The sequence below is a fragment of the Amblyomma maculatum genome, chromosome 1, assembly GCF_055883805.1.
Source record: "Amblyomma maculatum isolate TAMU_Amacu chromosome 1, ASM5588380v1, whole genome shotgun sequence".
In the NCBI taxonomy this organism is placed as follows: Eukaryota; Metazoa; Arthropoda; class Arachnida; order Ixodida; family Ixodidae; genus Amblyomma; species Amblyomma maculatum.
In genome coordinates, this window is record NC_139344.1 from 215,128,459 (window position 1) to 215,149,967 (window position 21,509).

Below are 21,509 nucleotides of genomic sequence, written 5' to 3' on the forward strand. Positions count from 1 at the left end.
TAGCATGATAGAGTAATCAGTCTCTTGGATAGCACGTCGCCGCTGCGGCGTCACCTGCTGCAGCAACCAATGGTGGCGTCGCACGCGAGCAACGACAAAGGCGACCCTTCTTAACGCCAGTGATGTCCACTCGCAGGAAGCGGCCTGCCATTTCGGAGTGCCTCGAGAACAAGTGGATGCTGCCCAGTGAATTCATGCTGAGAAAACGCGAGAATTCTGTGTTCCTGTCGCACAAGCTCCAGGAGTTCGCCGCCAATTTCCACATGAAGAAGAAGAACGCCAGCACATCGGAAAGACTCTCCAAGCTTATTGGCCTTCAGCTTTCAAGGTATCAAGCGCGGTCTTTTACATGGGCTATGCAAATGCCGTTTGCACGTTCAGGCTCATGCACATTTATCTAAACGTTTAAACGTAAAGTAGAGTACATTTCATACGGTTCGTTTAAGGTATGTACACCTGACCTCAGTGACCACATGCACAAGCTCAATATATAAATGGTGTAATCTTAACCTTATCCCATCATTTCGTGTCTGCACCGGAAGCGGCAAAGCTGATTTACGATGGCAGCTGCGCATCTTTTCAAGACATCGCATAGCACATTCCTCATTACATTTATCACAGCTTACACTGGCGCTCGTGCTAATTATTACGTATGTCTATAACATGTAGCTTTCTTATTTTCGAAAATGAAAGTATGAAAAAACTGACTTAACTGCGTTAAGGTGACGCGCAATTTTCGTCTTATTTTTGTTTTACCATAACATCACTACATGCGGGACGTGTCAAGAGGCATTGATCATGTGTCGTAACCATAAATACGAATTCTATCTTGAATTATTAGTGAGTCACTGAGACAATTTAGCCCCCATATCACTTCTCCAGCGCGCGACCTATGTGTTTTTGCGCCTGCGCGGTGGTGTAGTGCATCAACTTCCAGTTTTCGCCTCCAGGATCGTCTGCAGTTGTGGGTCGGAACGATCACTGAATGAAACGTAAAACGGAGCAAAGGACACGGTGGGTTTTCGCACCAATGTTTTCGTATTTTCGCGCATGCGCAGAACGAAAGGTCGCGAGCCGGCGAATACAATCTCTGGGGGCACCTGAGGCACTGAAGTCACTCTGCCGTCATCACAGTGTGACGTCCATACACCACGTGATGGATGAATAATAATAAAACACGACAGAGAATAGCATACGGCTGCGAACATGATTCGAACTCACTGCAAAGCGCGTAGGTCAACTTCCCTGTCCGCTGCATTAGGAAAATAAGTCGTAGGTGTAATCTTTATTTTTTTTAGCATGGTATTTATTGCATTCAAACAATGTTCTGTGTACAGTCGTGAGCAAAAGTAGTATACTCCACGCGCTGCGAGAAAACTGTCCGCCAGATTTTTCCGACAGAGAAGCAGTTATTTCTGAGATATGCATAAGGTACCCTCCTTGATATACTTGCCATCTTGTCCAAGCAATTTTGTCTGGCCCATCTTTTTATACAAAAAAGAATGCAATCGTTGCAGCTCCCGTGGAGTATACCACGTTTGCTCATGGGTGTACATGTACTATGTACATAGAATATTAGGAAAATCTCATCAGGTCAACACGATGCGCAATAGGACGTACCAAGTCAGCAAAGCTTTAAACAAGAGGCAATGCAGAGTACATCACTAAGAGTGAGTGCCACTCCGGTTCGAACTCTGCCTGTGCGTACAATACCCTTAACTAAGCAGCAATCATTATGCGGAAATGGTCCTTTGCAGAAACAACACATTCACAATGTCGGTCCATCAAGCGCGTTTTCCAGAGGCTATGTATTTAATCCAATCAGAAGGAAGATGTTCTTTGGGCGTGTTCTTTCTAAGTGGATTACAAAGCCATCGGCACAGCCTAACGTAGCAGGTCTTAACCAGCCACTTTCCCGCTTTGTGCATCACAGTCTTCATAAGCTTCCATTCGTAGGCGATTCAGTCCCAGAGCAAGACCACGTAGGCACGTGCAAGCCAACACCTGAATTCGTGGCCGCATCTGCTTGGCTAGCCGCGCAGCGCTGCAGGCCCTAACGACTTTTCTGACTGTTCTACGTTGTTGTTGTGGGGAAAAGGAGAGACAGGGAGCAGAGCCTGGCGTCTGCGCTCCAGGCTTATATTCTAAACCTTCTAGCACTCCACACATCTTGGTGGCAAATGCCGATCGGCTCGCACTGATTAATGTGCTAAGCCGATAAGCTTAACTTTAGCAATTTTTTTTTGTACTTGTTTTTAACGGTGTCCTTGTTTCTGTTTTCTTTCCAGGAGCTCCTTATCCAGCACTGAAACAAGCGGGGATGCTTGAATGAACACGATGGTTCTTGACACGCAGCAGTGAAGAGGCTTGATTATTTCTGAAACTCGAATGGCTGTTACATGTTGATTTTATCATTACACATGCGCACATGGTTCGGCAAACTGTTCGCCACAGAGACGACGTCGTCTGTCGGACATATCATGAGACTGCGCTCGGTTGCAAATATTTGTTCAAGCGCTGTTAGCAAAAAAAAAAAAAAAACGAGAGAAAATGAAACAAGCCATTTTTCTCATACTCGTCAGTTTTGTTGAGTTTTTGGACTGTTGAGAATAAAGATATTTATATGTGTACAGAGTTTTGAAGCCAAACACCTTGACTGAAGACATTTTCGCTGAAATGAAGCTCTCAATAAAAACTAGCTGTGAGCTCTCAAAAGAGCTGTACAAATGAAATACCCGGTTGAACAGTTGAGCGTATTGCTTTCGCTGTGCTTCTGATCTCCACAACTTTGTTAAGGGTGCAAAAATATCGTGATTGCATAAGAAGTTTTCAAAGATTTGACTCGTCTTGTGACCTAGTTTTGCATAAACAACTGAAACCCTGGCGATACAGCAAAGAATCCAGCTCACGCAGAAATGCTCCTGAACAATGTGCAGCATCAGTGGCAATCACTGTGTATGATGGAAAGTGCTCGGAGTGATCATCCAAAATGGAAGCCAAGGTAGACGCTGGCAAAGAGCTGCCATGGTTTGGATAAATGTCATCATAGACCCAGTTAAACTCAGATAGGCGAGTACAGGCTTGTGAGAGAGAACACACACCTACTAACGACGGAAATCATCATCATCATCAGCCTGACTATACCCACTGCAGGGCGAAGGACTCTCCCATATTTCTCCACTTAACCCGATTCTGCGCTAGCTGCATCCACTTGACCCCTGCGAACTTCTTAATCTCATCCGCCCACCTAACTTTCTGCCGCCCCCTCCTGCGCTTTCCTTCCCTTGAAATCCAGTTTGTTACCCTAAGCGACCATCGGTTATCCTCTCTTCGCACTACATGTCCTGCCCATGTCCATTTCTTCTTCTTAATTTCCACTAGAATGTCGGTAACTTGAGTTATTTCTCTGACCCACTCTGCACGCTTCCTATCTCTTAATGTTACCCCTACCATTTTTCGTTCCATAGCCCTCTGGGTTGTCCTCAACTTAAGTAGAACTCTCTTGGTTAGCCTCCACGTTTCAGCGCCATAGGTGAGTACAGGTAAGATGCAATTGTTATATACTTTCCTCTTTAGCGATACCGGTAAGCTGCTAGTCATAATCTGCGAGTGCTTGCCAAATGCGCTCCATCCCAATCTTATTCTTCTTGTTATTTCCTTTTCATGGCCCGGATCGGCGGTTATTACCTGTCCTAAGTGGACATATTCGCCTACTACTTTCAGTGCTTCGCTACCTAACGTAAACTGCTGTTCCTTCTCTAGGCTGTTGAACATTACCTTAGTATTCTGCATATTGATTTTCAAGCCTACCTTTCTACTTTTCCTGTCTAGGTCATCAATCATCATTTGCAGTTCATCTCCCGAGTTACTTAGCAAGGCAATGTCATCAGCAAATCGCAGATTACTGAGGTATTCTCCATCTACCCTTATCCCTAACTGCTCCCATTCCAAGTCTCTGAATACTTCCTCTAAGCAAGCTGTGAATAGTACTGGGGAGATTGTGTCTCCTTGCCTAACACCTTTCTTTATGGGAATTTTGTTACTTTCTTTATGCAGAACTATGGTTGCTGTGCAGCCACTGTATATATCTTCCAGCACTTTCACGTACGGCTCGTCTACCCCCTGATTTCGCAATGCCTGCATCACCGCCGAGGTTTCAACTGAGTCAAATGCTTTTTCGTAATCAATGAATGCTATGTATAAGGGCTGGTTATATTCCGAGCATTTTTCTATCACCTGATTGATGGTATGGATATGATCGATAGTAGAGTACCATTTCCGAAAGCCTGCTTGATCCTTTGCTTGATTGAAGTCTAAGGTTGTCCTGATTCTATTAGCGATTACTTTAGTAAATACCTTATACGTAACAGACAGTAAGCTGATTGGTCTGTAATTTTTAAGGTCCTTAGAGTCCCCTTTCTTATGAATGAGGATAATGTTTGCATTCTTCCATGGTTCCGGTACCGTCGATGACACCAGGCACTGCGTATACAAGGTGGCCAGTTTTTCTAACACGATATCCCCCCCGTCCTTCAGCAAATCCGTAGTTATCTGATCCTCTCCAGCTGATTTCCCCCTTTTCATAGTTTCTAATGCTTTCTTGACCTCGTCCTTCGTCACTGGTGGAACGTCTGAATGTTTTTCCCTACCGCCAATCTCATTACGGTCCAGACTACTTTGGCTACTGTAGAGATTTGTATAGAACTCCTCGGCAACTTTGACTATCTTATCCATATTCGTGATGACGTTTCCCGCCTTGTCCCTTATCGCATACATCTGATTTTTGCCTATGCCCAATTTCTTCTTTACCGCTTTAAGGCTTCCCCCGTTCTTTACAGCATGCTCAATTTTCTCCATGTTATACTTCCTTATATCGGCCACCTTGCGCTTGTTGATTAGCTTTAATATCTCGGCCAATTCGATCCGGTCTGTTGGATTGGAAGCTTTCATTATCTTGCGTTTCTTAATCAAATCTTTCGTCTCCTTAGACAGCTTACCGGTATCCTCTCTAACTGTCCTACCTGTCTAACTGTCCTACAGAAGTAAAAGCGACTAAAGAATAAGACCTGCGGACTTTGATAGCGAGACAAACAAATACAACAAAAAATTACGTGAAGTAATGAAAATAGTTTTGAACACGACAGGAAACAATCAAATAATTTTAGAATGATCTGTACTGTAAGTTGCTGAAATCGAAAATCCAAAAGAAGTACCCGAGCCTCAGAGTACAGAACGTTTATAGCCATAAAACTAGGTGAGCCAAGGCAAAGCCGCAATGCTTGCCGTTCGATCAAGAGAAGTAGTCGAAGCTGGAATGTAAGTAGCGCAGCCAGTAAACAGGGCGCAGTCGTGTTAGAGAATAGGGCGCACATAAAGTTTGTAGACCCTAAAAAGAGCAGATCTTTTCATTTCATACCTGCTGTAGCATATGCGACGCAGCAAAACCAAGGTGCGCTCCCCTTTACGCTTAATGGGCTCAATATGAGGTCGCCAACTGATTGAAGAATCATACAAAACGCCCAGGTACTTAAGAGAAGGCTCTTAATGGTATGAGAGAGAAATAGAAACATATTGATTGACCGGAAATGCTAGAATGAGATTCAGTGGCATTTAGTGTAAAGGAAAGTGTATCTAGCCAGGATTCAAGGCCGGCTCTGTAATTCTGCGAGATATGATATAAAGTATGGATATCTGTGGACGACGAGAAGGCAATATCGTCTGCGTTTATCTAGGTGAGCGTCGCTTCGCATGGGTATTGAACAAAAGAAGATATTGAATAAAAGAGCGGATATGACCGAACCTTGAGCAAAACTATTAGAATGTGTTTATCTGCGAGATGAAAGACCAACCTGATAACAATAAAAAATCATCCTCTAAGAAATTGCTGAATACACGCAACTATGTAATTTCGAATTTGACAAGTTATCAAATGAGAGGTCAGAAGTCGGTTATCAACACTATCATAAGTTTTTGAAATAATCAAACTAAGTAGAGAGGAAATTTCACGATACCGGCTAGCCAAACGAATCCTGCTCTTCCTGGCAATGTGCACCGGCCATATAGAGCATTCTGGGTGGAAGCTACTATGTTTGGAGAAAGGAATTTATTTTATTAAATAAACTGAGATAAGCGCATGTAAATTGTGGGCTTTATTGTTTTCACAAGAATAAAAGTTAGAGATCGGTCTGATGTCGATGGCATAGCCAAGGCTGTCATTCTTTGGTAATAGAACAATTTTGACAAACTTCTAGCAGCTAGGTATCCAAAAGTACTTTAGGGAGCAGTTAATAATATTCAGTAGTTCCTGTAAGAAATACGGGAAAGGATTTTGAACATGCCAGGTGTAATACCGTCAGGGCGAGGGAAAGGGCAGGGTTTGAGATAACAGTTAAATTTGTCGCAACGATCGGGAATGCGAGCGTCCTTGGCAATGGTATTACCAAGGACCATGGTATTGCCAAGGACCATGGTATTGCCAAGGACCATGGTATTGCCAAGGACCATGGTATTGCCATGGTATTGTCATATTGCCGCGAATCATTCGAATCTGTTTTTTTAGACAGCCCCCTATCTTCACTTTTCCTTCCGCCTCTCATTTTCTCCTTCTCCTATTTGTCTGGAGAAATGTTGCAGGTCAGTGTGGTAAGAATAGTTTTGTGTCGCTCGTCAGGCATGCAATTTGATGTTTGAGGATGATGATTTGATGATGCAATTTGGATGCCACTTGTAAAGTTCAAGTTTTCACATTAGAAATCGAGCACCTCGTGTTTTATATCTTTTAGACTTCTATTTATGCTGAAATTTTTATGACCAGTAATGTTCTAGTCATTTAAACTGTTTTCAACTGCGTTAGTTTACACATATCATTTAGCGCCTCTACACTCTTAAGCGACTGCAGTTAAGTCTCTTCGGCGCCATATTTTGAGCGCAACTCGTCGAAGGAGTTTTTCTGTTTTGCTCAATAATTGCTTTGCAGTATAAGTATTTTTTGGAGGCGCATCATTTTTTTTTCTTTTATTCCATTTTACTTTTATTCTCAGGCCCCAGAGTGCATTATGTAAGAGTATAAAGAAGGCTATGGTAGTGTTTGGCAGATCCCAACAGTGTATATGTAGCTTTTTTTTTCGAAGAGTTTGCCACAAGGCATAAGTTGAGAAAGGGGGAATGGGATGCAGGAGATAGAAAGTTAAAAGAAGGAGTGAAGTCCAGTTGTGCTTATGTATTCGAGAAGGTTGGCAGTATAGCGATTGTCCATTGTCCATTTCTCATAATCACTATCGCGATTCCACCGCAGGCCCACCTTCATGATTATCCGTTGCCTAATGTGCGTCGTTGATGGACACGTCCACAAAAAGTGACGCACATCGCAGACGTCAGGTGGAGTCTCACAGTGAGGGTACCTGTCAGTCAGTGGTAGATCTTTTTCCCGCCATCGATGTCGAACAGATGGGGTCAGAGCCGCCCCTGCCCGGATCCGGCGCACTGTCACCTCCTCCTGCCGAGTAAGACTACGGGGGAGAGGGTGCGAACACGGAGGAATGAGAGCGCGTGTTCGCTGGCGCAGAACTTGCGAATCGGAAACGTGGGACAGGAACGGATCTGGGAGAAGAGGGGAAGGTGGTGAATCGTCTGATGTGTTTATATGCGTCATAGCATCTGCTTGTATGTTATGTGGATCGCGAGCATGTCCGCGAATCCAGTGTATGCGAATAGGACATGGGTACATTGAACATAGCAAATGTATGGACTGTGTTATTTGGAATGTGCGTCGAACGGCCTTAAGCTGTTTAAGGGCAGTGAGAGAGTCTGTGTAAAGATGGACTGCATTGAATGTAGGAACTGGTGGAAGGGAATGTATGGCATTGTAAATTGCTTGAAGTTACAGTGCCAGAAGAGTGCACGTATCCGCGGTATATGTCACGTGAGTGCTGAGATGCGGATGAGAGGGACTATACACAGAAGTAACTCCTCGCTCTGCAGTATGTGATGCATCGGTATATAATATGCACCCTTCAGGCAGATGTGCGGATGATACCGACGGGGAAGCAGTGGGGCGATTGTCCGTGAGCTGGCAGTACGACCATGGAGGTAACGTCTTTAAATGATGTAGTTGTAAAGACTGTTTGCGAGCTCTGTTTGCCATCCGCTGATCAACGAGTTCAGTGAGCGTATTTAGCTGGGCATACTCCTGAAGTACTGGTATGGGAGTTAGGCGGGGAAGATATGTAATTGCACGCATAGCCTCACGATTTATGGCCTCAAGGGAGTCCCACTGTCTGCGGGTGAGACGTTTAAACTGGGCCTGGTATATTATACGTGGCTGGAGGACAGAGCGAACAAGCTGGCGGGCCGTGTGAGCACGCGCGCCGCCAGAGCGCATAGCTATGCGACGAATGAAACCTAAAGTAACGTGAGCGGTCTTACGGATGGCTGTCAGCCACGGGGTGCCAGTCCCAGAGGAATGAAGAAGAAAACCAAGAATGCGAACGGTTTGTACCTGAGGAATTGGGGTATTATGTATCATAAAATTTATAGTGGGAGCTTTCCGTAAGCCAGCGTTATTTCCAATTCGAATGAAACAGGATTTTGTATGCGAAAGAGTTAGGCCCAAAGGAGGGAGGCGAAATGTCAATACATCCAGCGCATGCTGGAGGGCCGCCTGATGGACAGACGCATCTGGATGACAGCACCATAAGGTTATATCATCGGCATACGCAAGCACGCGTATAGAAGGGATGGCCTCTAGGGCTCGAACAAGTGGAATGAAGGCCACATTAAATAATGTAGGGGCGAGAACGGAGCCCTGGGGCACCCCTCTGTTTGAGGGGAAGTGACCAAAGGGCTTTCCATGGACACACACACTGAATGTTCTATTTGTTAGAAAGGCGTGAATGGCGAGGAGAAACCTGTGAGGAATACCAAGAGTTTCTAGGGAGGCAAGAATGGCTGAGTGAAGGATGTTATCATATGCCTTTGTTATATCTGTAGCGATCACAGTTCTAACAAGATGACTGTGCGGAGAGTGGTGAAGCACGTCAGCAGCCAAAGTAGCAAGACCGTCCTCCGTTCCTATTTGCGGGCAGAAGTCAATTTGGGATTCTGGATAACAATCATGGGATTCCAACCACCACGATAAGCGAGTGGCGAGAATGTTTTCTTAAAGCTTGCAGATTGTTGGCGTCAGGGAAATTGGACGAAGGGCCGAGAGAGATACTGGAGGATGACCTGACTTCGGTATTGGAACAACAATAGAATGCTTCCACTCGTCCGGCATGACACCAGAATGCCACACGTCATTGAATGCATCAAGCAGGGCCTGCAAAGCAATCCCTTCCAAGTTGCGGAATAAGGAGTTAGGTATGAAGTCGTGCCCGGGAGCAGAGTTCGATTTGAGGCGTTCAATGGAGGCCAGCAGCTCTGCCATGGTTAGGTCAGAAGTAATCGCATCGGGGGGTTCGGTAACCGGTAAGCAAGGTGGAGAAGTTGAGGTGGAATCATAGTGGGGAAAAAACTGTCTGGCCGCCTGTTTTGCAAATGTTTCCTCATCTACATTTATAGCAAGTCGAATGCTCTCTTTGTAATTAGAAACTTGAGAAGAGCGCTCCATGGCGTGAAACACTTTCCAAAGTTGTCGATTACTCTGCTTGGAGGACAGGCGCTCACACCATGAAGCCCAACGTTGCCTTCCTAGACGCTTTTCATACCGCCTCGCACGCGCGGTAGCCCGGTGAAGAGCGGGGATAGCCGATGGGTCATCGGGGTTACGAGCAGCATAATGATCTGCCTGGCGACGCAGAGCCCAAAGATTCAGGAGGTGGATGTCCAGGTTTGGCTCGTCTTCATTTACAGTGGTGGTAATCGTGTGGGACGCAAGAACAGCAGAGAGAGTAGACAATGCTGATGATGGGGTGAAATCAGATAAGCGATTGTCTGCGCGTACAGAGTCCCATGATGTTATTCGTACGCTACGGCGTATTTTACGTATCCGCGAAGGAGTCAGAGAGATAACGATAGGACTGTGATCACTACCCCAGGTATCTGGTTCAACAGCCCAACGAGGGCTACCAGGGCCTAACCACCAAGTCAAATCAGGTGAATAAGGCCTACCTCGTGGACGGATAGATGTATGCGGGTGGTTTAAAAGATATGTAGTTCATGTTGGCATCATTAAGCATCATTCTGGAAAAAGGTGCCTATGCTCGTGTCAAAAAAAAAAGTATCCAAATATAGAATACGATGCCAGCATTTGGCATAGTTCGTTAAAATCGTCCGAGGTTCAACAGATTAACAAAAGATCTGGAAATCGTTGTACAAGTCGGTTTTGGGTGGCGGTTCGTTTCATTCACGGAGACCTCCGTGGTTTTATTTGATCTTACACAGCCGCTCGTGTACAAGTACATGCAATAAAAAGAGACTCCCGGCTGCAATGTATGAGAAGAAGATGCGCGAGCCAGTCTAAATGGTCTTCTTTATGATCATCTAGAATAATACCCCCATCATACTGCTCTCTCTACAGGTGCCTCCGTCCTCCAGAAAAAAGCTACAGTTAGCATATTTTCGCGGGATTTGACATGGACCTATTCCTCCAGCATCCCGGATTATATTCCCGAATTATTTGCGGAATTTGTATTTATTAGACAGGCTCTGAACAAAATTCCATGCTGTACATCACGAGTTAAAATCCTCGTTGATTTTTATGACTGCTGAACTTGCTTGAAATGTCACAAAAATATTATTTGAGTCAGTTCTTGTTTTTGTTTGTTTTTTTTTTTTTTGTTCTGCATACTTTTAAAAAAGTCCGTTTTTTTTTTGGGTCCCTGGCCACGCGGGTATTCATTCAAACGGAGTGGCTGATTTATCAGCAAAATCGGTGCTAAAAGGGTCATGACAGCTAATATTTGAGCATGAACTGATTATTGCATTTCACTTCACATACACGAAATTATAATTCCTCGAAATTTGAGCTCGTTCTGTGCAGCAGATATATTTAAAATGAGTCTTGTTTATTGGCATAAATTGGTCGTTGACGTCACAATGGCATATAAAGCCCCCGTCGTCTGCTATTCGCAGTGTCGGCTGCACTCTAGCATGTACGCCGTGGATGGTTGCTGAGTTTGATTTTTTCTTCAAAAAGATTTTATTTGCATATCTTCTTTTTTCGTTGAGAAATTTTCACTATAATATGCGGCCTTAGTGATTCTTGAAGAACTGAACTTATTGTGGGTTTCCGTCTTGAGATTGTCCACGAGGCCGAAATCTAAGGGATTAATCATGCTGTATTATTTAAGCATAAAATCAGAATCATATTATTCGAATGTTATGAGAGTTAGCTTGTTTTAGCAACAAGCGCTCCAGCATATAAAAAGCGACATTTCCAATGTTTCCTTCCGCCGTGTGTGCCACGAAAGGGGGGAGAGGTTAGCGGGGGGTTGCTGGTATTGTTGATCAATCAATCAATCATTTTGTTTTCAAACCCGAGGTTGGGGGGCACCTCAGCGAAAAAGCAGCTGCACACCTCTACTTGAGAGTGCCGAGAGTGCACTGCTGCATACATCAGCAGGTGACAGATCAACAGGGAGCTACTTTACATGGTACACATTACAGGCATAAATAAACACAGGCGTAAGCACAGGCATAAACATTGCAGACATTACAAAGATGAATGGCATCAAAAGCAAAAAAAAAAAAAGGAGAATAGATATGTGTTTACCGAATAACAGCGCAATTTCATGGTATATTACCGAAGTGATGTCATCAATACAGCCAAAATGATGGCTTCAAAGTTTCACGAAATATTCACGAAGTTGTCTCCGAGTGAGTGTAAAGAAATCATACTCAGTTTTTCGTGTTTATTTAGCAAAAAGGGAACCTGGTATGTAAGCGATTGCAGTAAGCATCCCGTACGACGATGCAGTAAAAACCACCTGTTGGGAGCACGGGTTCGAGGATTACTTCTTTGACTAGTTAAATAAGAAGGGGTTAAATATTCTTTGAAATGTTCATTTGGAAAAAAAACAATGATTACACTAAGCGGAATTCAAAAACATTTATCACATTTATAATGCCAGAATCTGTAAATAACTGGCCGGTTGCGTGTAGTCGTAGAAAATTATCTATGTGACGCAATGCTTTCTTTTGCAAATGATAACGCACAGATTTTGAACTGTATAGCGGTAGCCCACGCAAGCGTGCAATAGTTTATTCGAGATGCAAAAAGAGCGTGGTAAATTTGAAGTTTGGCTTTTCCTGGTAGGAACTGCCGGCATTGTAATATTGCACCAGCTGCTGCTGATAGGTGTTTTGATAATAATTCGATATGGCTAGTCTATGCCATATCAGCTGAGAAGATTACACCCAATATTTTAAGTTTATCAACTATTTCTAACTTCAGGACCAAGCAAAAGAGGGTGGTTTATGGCCGCATGTTTGTCTCTGGCTTTGAACAGTACACCTTTAGATTTAATTGTAATTTTTTAGTCCATTAAGATTAGACCAATCCCAAATTTTCAGTAATTCAGATTGAGTTTCCGCTTAAACTTCACTCATTTGCTTGCCTTGAACAAATATGCTCATGTCATTAGCATAAAGCACAAATTATGCAGTATTTCTATTTTTGATAGCATCATTAATATAAACATCAAACAAAAACGACCCAAGAACACTACCTTGGGGAACGCTGGAGGTAACTGTTTGGAAAAACGAGCTACATTGACAATAGAAACACACTGCTGACGGTCACATAAGCCCTGTATACATGGACTCGACAGAGTCGGGTCGAGTAAGGCTGTCGAGTAAAAAACCAGTTGTCGGGTTCATGTATACGCGGTCGGATCGAGTAAAATAGGCGGCGAAGCGAGTCGAGTTAACTCGCCTGCAGGGGGTAGGTTAACTCGCTTGACCCGCTTGTCTAGAAGCATGTAGACGCTGTCGAGCCAAGCGTCGAGTTATGGGCAACTCTGGGATACAAAACTTCAGGTCATGTGATCAGCAATCTAAAATGGCGACCGCTATGAGTTCGCGTGCATCTTGGACTGATAACGAAATAGAGTCGTTTCTCGCTCTTATCAACGAGAGAAATGTTAGCGAAGCTCTGGACAGTAAAAGACAGCGCAACCAGACCGTCTTCAAAGAATTAGAAGCGGGAATGGCAAGCCTCGGATTTTTTTGGACGTTGCAACAGCTTAGGAACCTGTGGAAAAACTTGAAAAAGAGATTCACGGCCGTGAGTATACACAAGTCCTCAATCGAATTGCGATCTCATTACCGAATGATATGATGTTGCAGTAGCACATTATAATTTCGCAACAGGAGCGTCTCGAGCAAGAGAGAAGTGGCGCAGCACCGTCTACGTGGAAATGGTATGGGCACATGAGTACGCTCCTGAGCCACAGGCCGATGGTGCAAACACGAATATACGGCGTTGAGTCCGTCGAAGACGACGGAGACCACGGGGACAACTCGCAGCTGGGCGAGTATACTTCTTGACGCATGTGTTCTTACGCTTTTATCTTTCGATGCCGTGCAGCATGTCAATAGTGCCGAAGTCGCACATTGCAGCGTTGTTATGACGAAGTTCAGGTTGGATACCGCAGGGTTCAGTCGTTCGTTTTCGCATTTGTAATATTTACGTTTCTAGCGGCAGTGTGTTGAGTGCCCAAAGCATGCTTGTAACAATGCTTGACAAATGGAGGACGCATATGCGGTGGTGTCGACTGATTTTTTTTTTTTTTTTTTTTTTTACCATGCTGCTACTTGACAGACAGAAGTTACCAACCTGAACACTTCCATGACATTAAGGTTTATAATTGTCTCAGCCGGAATAATAATAATAGTAATAATAATAATAATAATAATAATAATAATTAATAATGTACTACTTGTGCTCTGCACCTTGCTCCGTCATGATTTTCTTTTCTCCCAGATGATGTGAATGTTTGTATTGAAGTACGCCACAGCAGTGAGAAACTGTATCAAGTTCAATTCAATTACATTCTGCAGCACAGCTCATCATAAAATACTGTTAAAAATTTATTTTGGCGCTTGTCTTTTTGTCTTAACGTCACTACTTCAATTTCTTCTTTAACAAATAGCCCACTTTGCTGTGCTCAGTTTTATTCCCTGCATCTAGTTATTCTCTGGGGTTTGGTCCCATAGCTGAGTACTGGAAAAATACACTTATGTACTTCAAAGATATGTAAACAGTGTTGAAAAACTAATGTCTAAAAAAGGAAAGTTTATATTTCTTACTAGTCACACTCATGGGGCTGAAACTTGGAAACTAAGAAAGTAGCATAGCAACTGCTGGTGATTTGGAGTGTGCAGAAAGGTGTCATTGAGTGACTTTCAAAGCAAGACATGAGTAATGAATATTTGGAGGGTATGGCGTAGTAAGGTGAGTAAGTTTACTAGGAACATACCTTGCTAGTTGTGAAAAAAAGACAATTGGGGTTTAAAAGGCATCTTACAACCCTTAGATTGTAAGTTGTGCAAGCTGAGCCCTTTGGGAGGCCTGCAAACAGTCAAATAAATTTTGTTCTTTTGTTTTGCAGACATCAGTGACAGCGAGGCCAGAAATGAGGAGGATGGAGCTGATGGCCTTCAGGAGCATAGCTAACGTAAGCATGGGCAAACTGAATGTTATATCATAGGTCAGCTGCATGAGAAAGGTAAGGGGGCAGAATTGTCTACCTGGGAATAAATTACGCACCGATCACATAAAAAAAAACTCACAAAACGATCAATTAACCGTGCTCCTGTTGGTTGGTTTTGGCAAGTACACCAATACGAGCGGGGGCCGACAGGTTTGTGACAGCTTTAATTTGATGTGATTGGTGCCTAATTCGCCCCCTTGGCGCACACATAGCCTTGATCTCTTAAGGTATTAATCCTTTAACATACCTTTCACTGACTGGATGAAGCAGTCCAAGCAGGTGTGCTGCCCAGCTGCACTGCTAAGACCATTGGACCACCTTGAAGATGGTGGGGTACGCTTTATTGCCAAAATGGACCTAATGCGGCAACCCTGTTTTTGCCGCACAGTCTAGGACGCTGTAGATGCGGCTACAGTGTCAGTGGTCAGGAAGCCATGTTTATTATTTAACAAGTGTTCCTAGCACGTGTTTAGGCCAGGTTTGTACAACTGCTGCTTCAACCTCTGTGACTGCTTGTGAATCTCTGAAGAGATCAGAATTAGAATATTGTCTTTGCTTTATGGTTCCTTATAGTAATTATTGCAAAGCCCTATACCATTAAGGCACAATATTATTCTTTGATTGTGCTGAGGCTGGTTTTTGATCTGGTCTGCACATCTCCTGCTATGAAGTATTATCTACGATGGACCACCTCACAGAACCATGCCACTACATAGCATATGCTGATACCCATGGTGCCTTGAGAAGCCTTGAGGTATATTGAAGCAGTTTACTTTGCACCATGCGGCCTTAAGTCAATGTGAGCATTGCATCTCGGAAGGTTATTCAGACAGGTGCACTGTAAAGAAGGCGTTTTTTGGTGTGCATTCATAGACATGCTTAAGTGACTGGTAGCTATTTCGGTACTACTTGTAGAGACTTTTTCCAAAGGCTTTGGCTGCGCTACTTGCTGGTGAGCAGGCTGTGTGGTTTGTATTTATTTGTGCATTCTGCACGAACAGCCTATTCATCATTGTGTTACTTTTCCACACAGCAATTGTCATTTTTAGAATGGCACCTTACAAGCATTGCTGTTGGTAGGCAACATATCAAAATACCGTGGCCAAACAGATTTTCGGTGCAAAAATGCAAGTGGATGCAAGCTCTGAAGGAATTCACTATGAAAAAGAGGCTGTTCTGAGTAATAAATGGGCAGGGAACCATATGAGACATTGAATGTCGTTCAGGAAGGTTCTTGGATTTGGTATTGTAAGAAAACAGGAATCGAATTGTTTCCTCATTTTAGCCCAATGTTCATCCTTAAAGAACCTCAGGTGATCCAAATTAATCCAGAACCTTCTGCTATGGCATCTGTCGGCGCACATTTTTTGCTTTGGGATATGAAGCCCAAACACCATATCATTCCAAAGCTACTATATGCTTTCCTGCCTTCCCTTTATGGAATATTAAGTCATGATTCAACTCTGCAGTCATATTTTGCCCAAGACAGACTTAATGCTCTCACAGTTTTCAGTACTCTGCTGCTTATTATTCACTCCTCTTTCCTTGCCAAGGTGCATGATATAGCTGAAGTTTTCATGTTGAATTGTAGCCTCACGATTAAGCTTTGCATGTTTAAGTCCTCAGTCCTGTCCTAGAGCTCTTCCCGAGATATTTAGCAGGGCAGCTTCCTGAGCAAATCCGAAGGGTTCAGAAGTCAACTGTAAATTTTTATCTCTAGCTTTTCCCAGTGAAATGCACAGATTACTGGGAGGCTTAGCGCGGAACAGACAAGTAATCATTAGGGGTGTGCGAATAGTACTTTTTCCAAACCGAATCGAATGCGAATAGTGCACTCTTGTTATCGAATCGAATACGAATAATGTAGCTAAAAAGCGAATCGAATACGAATCGAATAGTGAAAGCAGCGAATCGAATACGAATCGAATAGTGAAAGCAGCAAATCGAATACGAATCGAATACTCTGCAAGTTATGTTCATATCATTTGTACGTTGATTACAAAACATTAAAAAGTGTCTGAAATTCAATATTCAAAATGCTGTTTGATATATAGTTCACAACAATGTACAGCTGCGTCAACCATGACTACAGGCGAGATAAAGTCTAAATATTTTTAAAGCAAAAAGATCGCACAGAGCCATAAGCAAAAGAAAATAGCACTCAGTAAAGTCAAGTGGAGATGGCAGGAGTTAATAAAATTACTAGATGCAACTTGGCTAGAAGTACAGCCTGGTACTACTAGAATGCACAACTAGAAATTGAGTACTGTCAACATGGCATCAGTCAAACAACATCACATCAACTAAGACAAAACTTTCTCAGACTAGTCATCAAAAATTTTAAAAATACTTGACTAGATTAAGGCTCTAACACTGCGGGGAAATCACACAGAAAATGCAGATACATGTCTAGATTAATCTGCAGTTTTTATTTGCGCCTTTAATGACTAGGACTGAAACTTGTGACTTTTCAGTGACTTTCGTTGCTTTCGTTCTTTCTCAATTAGCTCTCGTGCTCCCCTCTACCTGGCGCTAGGCGATTACAACTGGCGCTAGGCGACCTGAGATATATAGTGGAGAGATGTATGAGCATGAGCTGACAACATTCATGCAACTCTCATGTCATGCGCCACTCGCATAAACATGTAGCGTTACTTCTCGGCAGATTAGAAACGTGTGAACTGTGATACGACTACGAGAAGTTGCCTCCGCGATTCGTGATATGTCCAATCTTTAGGAATGTTTCCATGCGAATGGACCATGTCGCGGCCACGCTGAAGCTCCCTAAAACGGTGATCTCTGCTTCTCGCGTAGGTTTATTGCGGCAGGAAGCTGTGCCTGCTCGGAGCTGACGCTGCCTTCGCGAGGATGGTCGGAGGTAACCGAGACGTTAATTCGTGCCAGTTATTCGAAAAGTATTCGAAAATTATTGGAAAATTTGCGAAGATATTCGAACAGTTTCGAATAATTTTCAATTTCCACTATTTGATTCGTTTAACGAATCGAATATTATGATATTCGATTCGATATTCGAAAATTTCGAATATTCGCACACCCCTAGTAATCATGTCTTACCAACTAGCCCAGAACTCTACTTTGCTCAAGTGCACAGAATACTGCTTTTAAACATGCAGTTAATAGCATTGAAGAGGTGTGCGTCAACTTGCCCAGTACCTTTTCCGATAGGTCTTTTTCTGTCATCATGCAGTATTGCTCACCTTGATTTTCAATTCTCTCAACACTCATTCTTTATTTCTTTCCGGAGGAGAATCCTGTTGGCACTGGGATTTAAACCATGGGCCTCCTGCACACGAGGCGGATGCTCTCCTGCACATGAGGCGGATGCTCTACCACCACTGCATCCATTGAACTGGCCACTGTAGTGGCCACTGTTCTGAGCCCTGAACGTCTGGTGACGTTGCTGATGCTCAGCTATATTACAGCATTAATAAGAGAATGAGTGTAGCAAACAAGTTTTATTCAAGACAGGCAGACATTCAGACACAGCATAAAACTATTATATACCTGTGCTATCAGCAAATGGTGTCAGTATAAACTGATATCATTTGCTGTTTTAGGTGTGGCTGTTTGCAAAATACTGTAGTCTTGTACTGCCAGGAATGTTCAGGCAGTTAAAACTGAAATTCACTGCTGCCAATGTTTGAAGAAAAATATTTTATATACCTATTGCTGAAGAGGCCAGAAATAAACCATAAATATTGCACTTTGATATTTTGGTAACTTTAATTCTCTCATTAAACTGTCTGTAACTTTTTTGCCACTAGATATTCTGAGAGTAAAGGGTGAGTATGTGCCTACAGTCTTTCTTTTTCACATTATCACATTCTGGACTGAACTGAACAGCTGAACTGAAATAACTGAACAGCTGAATCTGCTAGGCCAAGCTCAAGGTTGAGCAGCAGCGCTGCAGTCCCCAGCACTGGCTTTTGCTTTACCTTCCGGTTAAAACTGTAAACTGTCTCATGTAAGCTTTTGTCCTTGCTCAGCTTCAAAGGCAAGAAATTGCACATCACACTTGCTATCTGCTTTCTTGTATAAAGAAGGAGAGCAAGAGTGAAGGCCTAAATCAGCCAGGTTACACTTGTAGCAAGGGATCAAGGACCAGCGCTGGGGAGCGCAGCAAATGGCTACTTGGCTTAGAACTTGTTTCAGCGGGAAACGCAGCTGCTCAGTTGCGTTTGTCAAAGATGAGACCATGATGTACAATATAAATATACAGAACTGAAGTGCAATATGGTCAGAATTTAAATTTGAGCGCGGCCCTCCCTCCTCGAGCTTCTTTCGGCAGCAAACATAGCTGCTCAGTTACTTTTGGCAAAGGTGGCAATGATGTGCAATATAAATATATAAACAAGTGCAATATAGTCAGAATTTAAATTTGTTACACATTAACGAGATAAAAGCCAGTTTCATTTATTTTCAACCCTACAGTTAACCTACTTCCAGAAACTGCCTCATGGTGCCCTATATATTTTTCATTGTACTTACTGTGTTTTCTCAGTATCGTTCCCGACTAAAGAGTGAGTTCTAACCTGCCCATTTCATTTCCACCTACCATTACATTTCAAATTAGCATACTGACGTGCATATTTTCTGGTAAATATATTGTGGTCTTTATATCATTCCTTGCTTCATATTTAGTCTTCATGACACTCATTTGTGATGTCTTATTAGTACCTGATGTTATGTCTTATTAGTACCCAAGACCAAGTTGCTTTCAGCATCTCAGTTCCTAATTTGTTGACATTGACTGTTTATATGATCTTGCATTTTATGACACCTTCTTTTTGGTTGGTGTCTCTTTAGTGAACTATATTTATGCATGCTTCTTTTTATTGCCTAACCAGACTGGTGCAAAACTGTGATGCGATGTGTTGATTTTGCCTGGCTGTTTCCTTTTTTTATTTTCTCGAAACCTCATTCAAAGTTCTGTATGTGGTTATTGAGATAAATCTCAATAAAGAAGAAAACTTCCATTTGAAAATTTGCTGGATTATGTATTCCTTGTTGAATGCATGCATGACAGGGCTCTTCAAGATACATATAAAAAATGCTGGCATTATTAGTAAGTTGTTCTGCCTCAAAGTGTAAAAGGTAATAACACTTTAATATGAGATAGGTGATGTATTGCATGTTACAAAAAGAAAAATGGCTTTTAGTGCAAAAGATGATAAAACACTGACACAGAGCAGGTCCTAACTGCCGAGTGGAGTTTGCAAGGCATACCCTGTGTGATGCCTGAGCATTAAAGCATGCAAGTCGTGCCTTGAGGTATTAGGCAGCATGCAAATCTAATTGGTAGCTCACACCTATCCTTTCTTGTTGTGCTCATCATTCCAGCCTTTTGCACACGCACACACACAAAAAAAAAACGATTTTCTTGGAATTCAAGAAAGTTCAAGAAATGCTGCTGGTGCGAATCGGGAAATTTCGAGCGAGGTAGTTGCTAAGGCAGTCCCTTATTTCTGATTGCTGTGTGCTTGCATAAGGCCTGCTGACAGGCTGCGGGAAATCTTCTGTTTCAGTTGACGAAACAATGGCACCCCAGGACTCTTCATACGACTCTGAGTGCTGTTCACAAAAGTTGTGTAGCACACAAGCTGTAAGGGCAATGGTAGGCACAAACTTGTAACTTATGTCTGTGCGCTTTACCAAAACACGCCAACGCCCCTTTAACCTCCCAAATGCCTGTTCCACAACATTCCTGCCAGTGCTGTGGTACACATTGAAAGACTCCGCTTCTTTTGACAGCCTGCCTGTATAGCCTTTCAAGATCCATGGCAAGGACGGGTATGCAGGGTCGGCAAGAAGCATGAAGGGAAGAAGTTTCCCCTCAAAGAGACGGTTGCCCTTTGGCATCAGTTGATCACTGCTCTTGTAGAGTTTTGCCATTTTAAGCGCCGTGGAGTCATGAGCGCTGCCTGGCGCAAGGCATGAAATGCAGCGAAACCTGAGGTCACAAAAATAGGGTACAATTAGAGGCAAAGACGCTGTTGAAGGCTATCATTTGCACCATCTTATTAGGTGATGGAGCACTGCGGCAAAGTCAAAATATTCAGTTCGTATCACTGTCAGTGGCACAACAGGAAAGAAAAACTAGCATGCAAAGTAATGTCACAAAAGGAAGAAGTTGAGAAACGTCCTGAAAAAAGAAAACAGTCTCCAAACTATTCTAATTTAACAGAACTAGTACACGCGCAAGATGATGCATAGCTTTTGAAAGGTAGAATGGTACAAAAAAGACAAAGCCAGGAGTCCTGTGTCTTTCTTGACTTTCCAGGTGTCTTTTTAGTGCTAATATTCCTTTCAAAACAATGCTAGGTTGCATTTGATAAATTTGGTGGTATCAGTGGCATATTTCCAGTAGTCTTACAATATATCAGCATCATGATGTGTACACATTGGTGCAGCTAAGGTTTCTTTTTTTTTCTTTTAGCTGTGTTCGATGCAGACTAATACTGTCAACCTTACTGTACTGCAACCTTCCATCTAATTGCACATGTTCCAAAGAAGTATTGAGGTAGTTGCTATTATACACTTAATAGTCATAGAGCTAAGACAGATGATGCAAACGGCAAGCCATACAAGCTACCTTGAGCTCCTTTCTACATCTGTTTGTGCTTTACTTGACCTAAGTGCAAATTATAAATACACAACATTTATCAAGATTTTTGCTATTTCAATAAAAGAAAACCGGGTATAAAAGTAGTTGACCAGCGGAACAATGCAGGAAATCTGCAGAATTCGCAGTTTTTAAAGAAAACACTGTCTGTAATGGACGTCCCAAAGTTTAAATGAAATACGATACATTCGTTATCATTATAGTTAATCACAATA

General features: G+C 42.8%; 2 protein-coding genes across 6 annotated transcripts in view; both read left to right on the forward strand.

Moving 5' to 3' along the window:
- The window catches only part of Obsc (Obscurin), a 195,875-nt gene extending 193,243 nt beyond the window's left edge, over positions 1-2,632 (forward strand). For all 5 annotated transcript variants that reach the window (XM_084590270.1, XM_084590275.1, XM_084590271.1 and 2 more), the window contains 2 exons: positions 137-328; positions 2,289-2,632. In XM_084590270.1, coding sequence (XP_084446396.1) covers positions 137-328; positions 2,289-2,328 — 232 coding nt within the window. In that variant the 3' untranslated portion in view covers positions 2,329-2,632. The remainder of the gene's footprint in view (positions 1-136; positions 329-2,288) is intronic.
- A 10,365-nt stretch (positions 2,633-12,997) lies between these two features.
- Positions 12,998-19,364, forward strand: LOC146205585 (uncharacterized). The gene is made up of 3 exons (XM_084607473.1): positions 12,998-13,222; positions 13,309-13,468; positions 14,550-19,364. The coding sequence occupies exons 1-3, from the start codon at positions 12,998-13,000 to the stop codon at positions 14,612-14,614; spliced, it is 450 nt and encodes a 149-aa protein (XP_084463599.1). The 3' UTR covers positions 14,615-19,364.
- The last annotated feature ends 2,145 nt before the right edge of the window (positions 19,365-21,509 follow it).